Source organism: Genypterus blacodes, unplaced genomic scaffold (genome assembly GCF_046128005.1).
Source record: "Genypterus blacodes isolate CSIRO-AG114 ecotype Tasmania unplaced genomic scaffold, CSIRO-AGI_Gbla_v1 ptg000055l_1, whole genome shotgun sequence".
Classification (NCBI taxonomy): domain Eukaryota; kingdom Metazoa; phylum Chordata; class Actinopteri; order Ophidiiformes; family Ophidiidae; genus Genypterus; species Genypterus blacodes.
Window position 1 is genome coordinate 2,542,459 of NW_027466867.1, and position 10,042 is coordinate 2,552,500.

Below are 10,042 nucleotides of genomic sequence, written 5' to 3' on the forward strand. Positions count from 1 at the left end.
CCATTGTGCCTCTACTCACTTTTAAAGGCCAACCATGAACTGACATCCATTTGGATTGTATGGAAATGGGTTAAAAAGAATCGGTACACTGTGTTCTGTACAGAGTCAACTATGTTACACAACATACATGTAGCTGTAGGCAGAGCTGTAACCTGTAGTGTAAATATTCGTGTGTGTCGCTTGTGTGTAGGAGTTCATTTCAAAGGGCCAAACAAAATCAGAAGGACTCCTTCAGATTCCGCTGCAAACTTCCAACTGTCTTCCACCTTTTGTAGAACTTCTCCTCTCCTGTTTGGTGGGTGGGATTGTTTCCTTACACTGTGATGTCGTGGCAGGTTGTGCGTGTTCACCGCTCACTGATGAGGCGTCGGTGCTAATTTAATGATGTGAAATGTAAACAAACCCAAATCCAAAGTGCCTTCAGCTCCTCGGTGAGGCCGCTTCAGCTCAACATCAACTGTTAGTTCACAATAAGTATTTGTATAAAAGAGACTTAGAGAAAGTGTAATATAAAGTTATAGGTTGTGTTTGCTCGTTTGTAGTATTGCCTATGTCCAAATGATTTTTTAAAAACTTTATTTAAACTATTTTCTGTGTATTTAGATCAAGTTTGTATTTCCCGGCAACATTTTGTCAAATTCCCACTGTGGAGATGATGTCATGTGTAAATGTTAAAGATGGGATCTTTGTTACTTGAGGATTTCCTTTTACACGTTTTTATAAAAGTAATCGAACTTGAGAGCTGTGTGTGTGTGTGTGTACAGCAGGGAGCAACATGAAGTGCACCCTGTTGAAAATATTTCTGTTGTAAATAAAAGCTGAATCTGCAGCTGCAGGTGTAAATGTGTTTTGAATTGAATGTAGGTAGAAATGTGTGAGCGTCTTCCCTCCCCTCCTCCCCTTGCCTCCTCCTCTCCTCCTCTCCTCTCCTTGTTCCTGCAGCCTGTGGGATCCAGATGCTCCTTAATGATCGGATGAGACAGATTACAGCCAATTACCAGATCACCTCTTCATCACGGACTTGTTGACGTTCTCTTCACACTTAAGCAGCAAATAGTCGGTTGATTCCCTCTCCCCTTTATCATCTGTTGAGACTGATAGACAGATTAGAGTCTGTGTATCAGTGAACTGACCTCTAGCTGTTTAGACTATCAGACGCTGTGAACATTTAGTGCTTTAGTTCTTTGTTTTCTTTTCTTATCTGTCGGCCTTCAGCTGCTCCTTGTCTCCTTCACAGAGCTCCATGCTGCAGTCAGCTCTGAGGATCATAAACTACAAGATGGTTCAGGTTATAGTCACAACACTGAACTCTGGATGTCTTATTCCATTTCTCTCTTTGTCTCTTTGTCTCTCTGTGTGTCTGCGTGCATGAGCGCTCCCAGGTCTCCCACTGGAGACGTGGAGTGTTTGGGGAGTTCAGTTGTCTTGGATGCAGCCTCACTTCAGTCAGAGAGGCAGAGGGGAAGGAGAGAGAGAGAGAGAGAGAGAGAAGCAACACCCAGCACGCACAAACACAACATCCTGCCATCCACCTCAGGTAAACGCTACACACATCCATCTGAAATGTGTCGACTCTTCTTTGTCTAGTGTGAGTTTGATGTGAAGGTTATTAGATTGAAGGAGGTTTATTTGTAGAGAGGGAAAGGTTGAGCTTGGTAGATATTTGGGACATCGTTGCTATGGAAATGCTTGGTTTTGAGTGCGTCCCAGCTGCATAATTACCAGGAACCGGAGGAACTCGCAGGAATTACTAAACTTTAATACTTGTTGTTGATTCTGTTTTTAATTTCTCATCTATTTGCTCTTCCAGGCCGATGGCGTTCCCAGTGGCTCTCTGCTTGTTGCTGCTTCTCCCGCTGAGCAGCTCCCAGGAGGGGATCGGCGCCCAGCAAGGCCCGGCGGCGCCTCACATCCAGGACCTGCTCAGGAAGGAGGACACGGCTCACCTCAATGCTAAACGAACATGTAAGTCCGGTTCTTCAGTGTAGATTCAGTCCACATTCCAATCCTGCACTATTATCTAAAGGCACAGAGGCTTGATCCCTAATAAGCCACCAGGATTGTCTCTTGACGGAGTGTGTGTGCCTCCACAGACGCCTACGTAGACCAAGATAATGCCAAAGTGGCTCTATTCATCGCTGCAGCCATGGGCACAATCGCTCTGATGGCTGCCGTCTACTGCATTTACAACAAGTTCTACACCAAGCAGCAGTACCTGCACACCCAGCTGAGCGACGACTCGGGTAGGAAACACACACCAAATGGAGATTTTCACGCTTAAGTTTGTATTTTGCCCACAGAAATGTTTAACCAGGAGCAGGATGTGAACTCACTTATGCAGGAGACGCTCATGTTTGCAAAAATTACTTATGTCCTCAAGGATTTTAAAGAAGCTGCTGTATTTCCCATGATTCCTTTCGTTCCCTCTGTGCACAGATTTGACTGGCGACCCGATGGATCCTCCCCACGTGTCGTTCTACGCTTGCGGTGCTGGGGCGGCGGAGGAGCGGAGGTCCGGCTACGGCTCCCTCTCCGACACGCCGTCCATCATCTCCGTCCCCCCCTGCCTCTCCCCTCCCCCCGCCGCCATGCCCTTCCCTCCCCTCTTCGTCTCCTCCCGCTCCCTGAGAACGATATCGGCCAAGGACCTGGAGAAGAGCTGCCTCTGAAAAGGTGCAGTGATGACGGAAGTAAACAAATCTGCTTGTTTTCCAACAATTATACAAATCAGGGAAACTTTTAGGGAAATGTTTGAACTAGAACCCGAGCCTACTCCAGTGTGTAGGGATTCAACACGACTAGAAGAAGGAAAACACTGAGCGGTAGCTTTTACACTGCGGGCCTCATTAAATCACTTTTGCCCCAAATTTCCCCTTAAATTGCCAACACATCATATTTGCTGAGGAAGTGTAGTCCTTTCTGCTGTGTGTACATCTGTCATAGACTAAATTCAGCTTCCACACATCTATTCTTGTCCTAGTCGTCCATTTTTAGTACAGTGAATAAACCCTTCTACACTCTGGAACATGTTGTTTCACTCATTTCTATTTTTCCAGATGGAAAATCTCTCCAGAAATCCACAAATGAGGCTTGTTAGTGTGAAGGGAGACGTGGGTAGGACTGTGTTCAATTTATGCTTTATAACGGCCAAGTTGGAGCTTTTGTCCTTCATCCAAACACCATCCATCACTGTTATTAGTTGCGTTTTTGCTTTTCATGGCATAAAAACAACGTCAGAATAATCAATAAAGTGAGGCGAGGGAAGGAAGGAAACTGTGAGTGTCCAAGAACACAAATTGACACCCGAAGTTTTACCTCTAAGCTGTTTTTGTTGTTCGGTATGATGCTTTACTGCCCTCTTGTGGTGATTTATGGTATTACAGGCTTTGATTTGTCAGTTACAGTCGACCGTCGTGCTTTTATTGTTTTTAACCATTTCTGTTGTTGATTTACGCGTCGATTTTCGCTGATTGTCTTCTTGCATCATCCAAACAACAACAACAACATGCGGGATTCAGAAACTCGTCACAAAGAAAAGACACATTTAGGAAAACTCTGATTTGTTTATACTTATTTCACCATTAAGGAAGAATTTACGTTTACAATGGCGTCGAGTTACAAAGGGAAAGAAAGCAGAATCAACCAAAACAAGCACGAGGAAAAGGCGAATCATAAAAATTTAAATCGTTTACGGTGAAATGTAACAATCTCTGAATCCAACATGTGACGTATTTCAGCTGATTCTGTCAAGTTTAAAGTTCATTGCTGTCGCTTTAACTCTTGTTATCGTTCGGCCCTGCACCCAACCCAACCCGGGATCATCCGGGCCCCTCCCATCCCGCAAGCAAGCGCTCCTAATGTGCTTCGATCCCAGTGTGTTTCTACTCTCACTCTGTCCCATTCAAGGCTTGCGTGCTCCAAGAATAGTCCGGGGGCGTCTAAAGGAACAGGGGGGAAGGAAGGAAGTGACATGCTACCTACACACACCACACACACTCGGGGAGATTAGGGCGCAGGGGAGGAGTGGTAATCTGGTTTCAGCACCACGGACAGAGGCGGCCGGGTGGAGCATGAATCCCGTGGAAAGTTTCCTCCGTCTGAGCCGAAACGCAGCGCCGAGTGTGTGAAGGCATCCGGGTCTCTGGAAGATGGAGATGCGATCTGCTTGTTTTGTTTTCTTCAGTTGATTCTTTCTTTCTTTACATATAGAAAAAAACAAAGAAGCAGCCGAGTCGAGTTGTTTTGGACCATCGAGTTGATATTCTCTGTATGTGTGTGTGAGCGGGGAGCGGCAGCGGTGCGCTCGGCTCGGTTCGGGAGCGCGCAAAAGACTTTGGAGACGTTCTAGTCGAGGGAACCCGGAGCGGTGAGGATGGAGATCCGACCGGACAGGTTCAAGGCCGTGGCTGCCAAGACCCTCGGGAAGATCTACGGGTAGGTGGACTCACTCTGGATCACAGCGGGGCATGTTTGGGTCGCGTAATAAGGGGAAAGTCCGGGTTTAAAATGCTTTTAAATCACAGGATGTCACTACAGGAAGTCTCACTACAGGCACGTGAATCGACACAATAATCACAACAACCTGGTAAAAGTCAGGAAAGTTACAAATCTTTTCCTTTGATGGCACAATTATGCTTTTAAACCTATAATCAGCTCGAATGGACACCGGTGTCTCTTCTGCATGCACGCGGGGTTTGGTGCATTATCGTGTCCCATGACCAAACCTACAGATTTACAGATGTCTGTCTCACTTTGGGGCCAGTAGTGTGTGTTTCAGTGAAAGATGAAGCGGCGGATCGATATCTGGATTCATTTCTTCCAGGCCTTTCTGCAGATCCACTCACAGGTTTCCATCCAACCTTCGTCCTAACACACTTAACGCGTGGTATAAGTGTGTAAGAGCGTCAGTCAGACCCAAAGATTAGAGTGTTTAAACTAAATGTCTCTAAGTTCGTGCAGGTATTTCTTTTTAAAGGAAATTGACAAAGTAACGGGAGCTTCCGGCCCGGACACGCCTTCCCCGGTGAGCGGGGCTGGGTGCGTGTGTGACCGGGGCCGGGATCTGAGCGCAGGCAGGTATAGATGGATGGACTCCGCCTGGTTCTCCTCTCGGGATTTGATGCAGCGTCTAAACACATAAATCCTCTCCAGAAATAGATCTGTGCTCGACCAAGCTGTCGGCCCGCGTAAATCCCTGCAGGCCGCACACCTTGAGCATCTCTCTCTCTCTCTCTCTCTCTCTCTCTCTCTCTCTCTCTCTCTCTCTCTCTCTCTCTCTCTCTCTCTCTCTCTCTCTCTCTCTCTCTCTCTCTCTCTCTCTCTCTCTCTCTCTCTCTCTCTCTCTCTCTCTCTCTCTCTCTCTCTCTCTCTCTCTCTCCGTTAAGTAGCCTGATATCTCGTCATCGCGTCTCCTCCTCCCCCCTCCCTCCCTCCTTCCCTTCCGCCGCTCGGGATTACGCCGCTCGGACCTCAGAGCCTCTGTGGGTGCCGATCACGCATGCACGTGCTCTCAGGTGCGCCCGTTCCGTGCGTAATGCGCACCTGCACGCAACGTCCATAAGGACAAACAGACAGAGGAGGGAGGGAGGGATGGTGAGGGGTCAGTCTGTTTGACACACAGGCATTCTATTCTATCCTGTAGCTCCCCAGTGGTTAAGTAAGTAGAGTTAAGACACTTTGGACACAGGGCTTCTATTCTATTCCAGCATATAGATCAAAATAATAGCCGCCCTCTAGAATAGAATAGAACCGAATAGAAGCCCAGGACATGGAGCTTCTATTCTATTCTATTCTATTCTATTCTATTCTATTCTATTCTATTCTTTGGTGAAATACAGTTGAGAAATCCAGGAAACACAGGGACATCATTTCAATTCTATTGGGTTCTATAGGACTAGAAGGCTTCTATTATATTGTATTCTTCTTCTCTTCTATTTTAGAAGAGATTATCTTGTATTATCAATGCTATTTACTACTGGTACTTAACTTCCTTCACTCACTTCATTCACAAACATAATGTGATCCTCTTATGGCTGAAGTGAGGCAGAATGATGCTGAGGTCATTCTTCTCACAGTTGCGATACTTTGCAAGCAAACCATTCAGGTAACAGAGATGAAATCAATGTTTTGCTCACACCTTACACACCTACAGTTGGTATCATTCACAGTTTGCTTCAGGAGATGTGGTTCAGGAGGTTTTGGTGCAGTGAGATGAATGTAAAGAGAGGAAGGAGCAGCGTTGTGTTGATTTGACATGAATAATTGCGTAGAATCAGGCAGGCTGGCGTCGGTGTGTTTGATGGGAGTAAGAGCGAGAGGCCGAGGCGTCTGCAGAGGATTACAACGGATTTTCTGTAACTCAGGGTCAGACAATGTCAAGCAGGAGTCAGTGGTGAAGAGTCACAGTCTGTGTTTGAGTTGATGTTTACAGTGATGTGTGCCAAACTGAGGCTGCACTGTGAGGAGAGGTGGCGACTGAGCGGAGATCCTGGAGGTTAAACGGGTGTGAAAGCAGAAAGTAGAGTGTTGTCAATAGTGATTTGACGATGAAACGCAGAGGTTCGAGGTGAAGAAGAGACAGGAAGATAAAGGAGAGCGGCCCACCCGGATAAAAATAGTCCAAGAGAGCCAGAGATATTAATAATTCAACATCCAGAATCATTAATACTTGATCAATGTCGAAAGACTCTTCCACTCCTCCTTAACGAATTTGGTTTGTGCGCCTTTGTCGCGGCGGCGTTGTTCTTCCTCAAGACGAGGAGCGAGCGGCGAGTCTTTATGTCATTAGATCTGTCAATCCTCTCAAAGGGACAATCAGAAGTGTCATCCTCCTCTTTCACCCCCGTGACACATTCACACACTGGATCAGGAATCAGTCAGAATACCAGGGAAGAACATGTCCTCACTCTGAATCTATGGCTGAGGCTGCTGGTGTTTACCATCTATAGAGGAAGAGTTCATTTGCTTTAAAGAGATAAATGTATTCTTGTAACGGTTTCCTGCTCTTATAGTATTTAGTGTGTAGAGTGTGATGTAATCTGATGCCCAAATAAGGAAGTCTGGTGTGTGTTATCCCAGCTTTCTGTCTCTCTACACTTCCAACCATCAAAGGTCAAACACAATTAAGAAACACAGCAAATACAAAATTAAATAAACGATCCAAATGAAAATGGTTGTAGCCACAGTTTTATTAGGCATTCATCTAAAATAATAAATGTTTATGATGAGGATCCTCCCTCCTATTTCTTCTGTTTGTGCGGTGCAACAATGACAGCTTTAGATTCAGACCCCCCTCCCCCCTCCCCTCCGCCTCCCCCCCCCCTCCCTGCCCCAGATTCAAGCTTTTCAATAGGTTATTGTATCGTGGCGAACAAATGCGGTTCCCCTGTATTGATATCACCCCACGCTGGGAGTACTCTGTGTATCTTCATCACACAAAAGGAAATCGGATCTTTGCTTTTAAGGCCCTAAATATAGGGCGATGAACCAAACTGGCCCGGCCTGTATGTAAGTGTGAGTAACAGCGCCGGGATGGGAGCGGAGCCTCCTGTCTGTCTCTGTGTGTGTGTGTGTGTGTGTGTGTGTGTGTGTGTGTGTGTGTGTGTGTTCTGTTCCGCAGTGCCCCGGTGTGATCCGTGAACTCAGCGCTGCACATGACTTCATGTTTAATAGATGATCCCCCCCTCTGCGTTCAGATACATATTTGATGGCCCAGGTTGAGGTTTCTGGGCTGAGCCGTATAGGAGCAGAGGAAGGATGGATGAAGATGAGGGTGGATAACAAGCTTCTTGTCAGAGGATGTGTTCCTATACCGTACCAAAATACCCTGTAAAGCAGCTGGTGTTGACAGGATGAGTGTAAAGTGATGTCAGCTCGCTCCAGTAGGTGCTGGGGTTCAGTTCTGGTGCTGACAGAGTGTAGAACGTCTCAAACAGCTAAATCACCCCTGCATCCAAACCTGAGCCATTGACAGTTTGCCAGTCTCCACACACCCCTCAGCGTTTGAGTCTGTGTTGTTGTTGCGGCACATCAACGTTACATTATTCATCCGTCTCAGGGCCCTGGAGAAGAAGCAGGAGAATGGCGAGACCATCGAGCTGTCGGCGGAGGGCCGGCCCGAGCTGCAGCAGGAGAAGGAGATGCCGGTGGTGGACTGCACGTGTTTCGGGCTGCCCAGGCGCTACATCATCGCCATTCTCTCCGGCATCGGCTTCTGCATCTCCTTCGGCATCCGCTGTAACCTGGGCGTGGCCATCGTCAGCATGGTCAACAGTCACACCGTCTTCAGAGACAACAAGGAGGTCATAGTGGTGAGTGACGGCGGCGTTAGAAGGGAAGTAAATGGGGAATTAAAGGGCTGTGAGGTTAGAAAGGAGGGTCAGAGGTTTGACACGGTGGAGCGATGTGGTCGGGTGGGTTCAAGTGGAGGCTTCTAGCAGACGGATGAAGGCGTGTTTGCGTTGGTGTTCTACTCTCAGTCCTCAAGGGTGCAGCACTCCATCAGCTGAGGAACAACGGTGGTTAATTATGCTTCTGTGTTTCCTGTCTTCTCCCCTCGCGTCCCGACAGAAAGCACAGTTTGACTGGGACCCGGAGACGGTGGGGATGATCCACGGCTCCTTCTTCTGGGGCTACATCGTCACGCAGATCCCAGGAGGCTTCATCTGTCAGAAGTTTGCGGCCAACAGGTTCGCGTCTCTGTTTTGTTTACGCTCTCACACACACACACACACTCCCACACGCGCCGGAGACGATCTGCCTCTCTAAGCACTGAACGTTTGTTCCCCTTTTTCTCTCTGTCTGTCTCCCGCAGAGTGTTTGGCTTTGCTATTGTGGCCACCTCCTGCCTGAATATGCTGATCCCTGCAGCAGCACGGATGCACTTTGGCTGTGTTATCATTGTCAGGATATTTCAAGGACTCGTGGAGGTGCTTGACTCTTCCTTCCCCTCGCAAACATCTGCCTGTCTGTCTCCCTGTGTGTGTGTCTGTCCTCACACAGCTGTTCACAAAGTCGTCCTGTCAGATAGTGTCCATCCCTCCTGCTCTACACACACCTGAGCAGCTCAATCAGTGTGTGTTGTTGTCATGAAACTAAACATTCTCAAAGCACAGGTGTCATCTTGTTTAGGAAATTCAATCAGCACTCCTGGTTGAAGTTGTAACTTTCTGACGTCCTTCCTCCTGCAGGGCGTCTCATACCCGGCCTGTCACGGCATTTGGGCCAAATGGGCGCCGCCTCTCGAGCGAAGTCGCCTGGCAACAACGGCCTTCTGCGGTGAGTTTTATGTCTCGGCGACTCTTGAAAAGCTTTTTGTGTGTGTGTGTGTGTGTGTGGCAGATGAATGTACCCAGACGGCGTTTCTGTGTTGCCGTAGGTTCTTATGCCGGCGCTGTGATCGCCATGCCGTTAGCCGGAATCCTGGTCCAGTACACAGGATGGTCGTCTGTCTTCTATGTCTACGGTAAATGACACTCAGATAGGCATTAGAGACCAAATCAATCGGATTCTTAAGTGCTAGTGCCATGGAAATATTCTTTTCCGCCACTCCTGTGCTCTCCCTGATCTCCCTGCTCTCCCTTCCCTCCCTTCCCTCCCTTCCTCTCCGTGCAGGCACCTTCGGGGTCATGTGGTATTGTTTCTGGGTGCTGGTGTCTTACGAGAGTCCGGCAGCCCATCCCACCATCACGGAGGAGGAGAGGACGTACATCGAGGAGAGCATCGGCGTGTCTTCCCAGCAGTCAGTGACGGTCAGTGTGTGTCACAGGAGCAGACGCTGATCGGGAGCAGAAAGGTAGAGTCGAGAACTAAACAAACTCACTTCCCTGATCCTACGCAGAAATTCAACACGCCATGGCGGGCCTTCTTCACGTCCATGCCGGTGTACGCCATCATCGTGGCTAACTTCTGCAGAAGCTGGACCTTCTACTTGCTCCTGATCAGCCAGCCGGCGTACTTTGAGGAGGTGTTTGGGTTTGAGATCAGCAAGGTGAGAGAAGCCCCGGAGCAGAAGGTCGACACGTGAAAACAGGAAAGAGGAGCA

General features: G+C 48.0%; 1 protein-coding gene across 2 annotated transcripts in view; it reads left to right on the forward strand.

The window, feature by feature from the left end:
* Positions 1–3,474: 3,474 nt before the first annotated feature.
* The window catches only part of LOC143002232 (vesicular glutamate transporter 1-like), a 9,787-nt gene continuing 3,219 nt past the window's right edge, over positions 3,475–10,042 (forward strand). Inside the window, exons 1-8 of one of the 2 annotated variants that reach the window (XM_076152238.1) lie at positions 3,486–4,434; positions 8,057–8,309; positions 8,569–8,687; positions 8,813–8,927; positions 9,189–9,276; positions 9,377–9,463; positions 9,613–9,749; positions 9,839–9,988. In XM_076152238.1, coding sequence (XP_076008353.1) covers positions 4,373–4,434; positions 8,057–8,309; positions 8,569–8,687; positions 8,813–8,927; positions 9,189–9,276; positions 9,377–9,463; positions 9,613–9,749; positions 9,839–9,988 — 1,011 coding nt within the window. In that variant the 5' untranslated portion in view covers positions 3,486–4,372. Of the gene's footprint in view, positions 4,435–8,056; positions 8,310–8,568; positions 8,688–8,812; positions 8,928–9,188; positions 9,464–9,612; positions 9,989–10,042 lie in introns of both variants that reach the window. The other variant, XM_076152237.1, reaches the window with a different exon arrangement.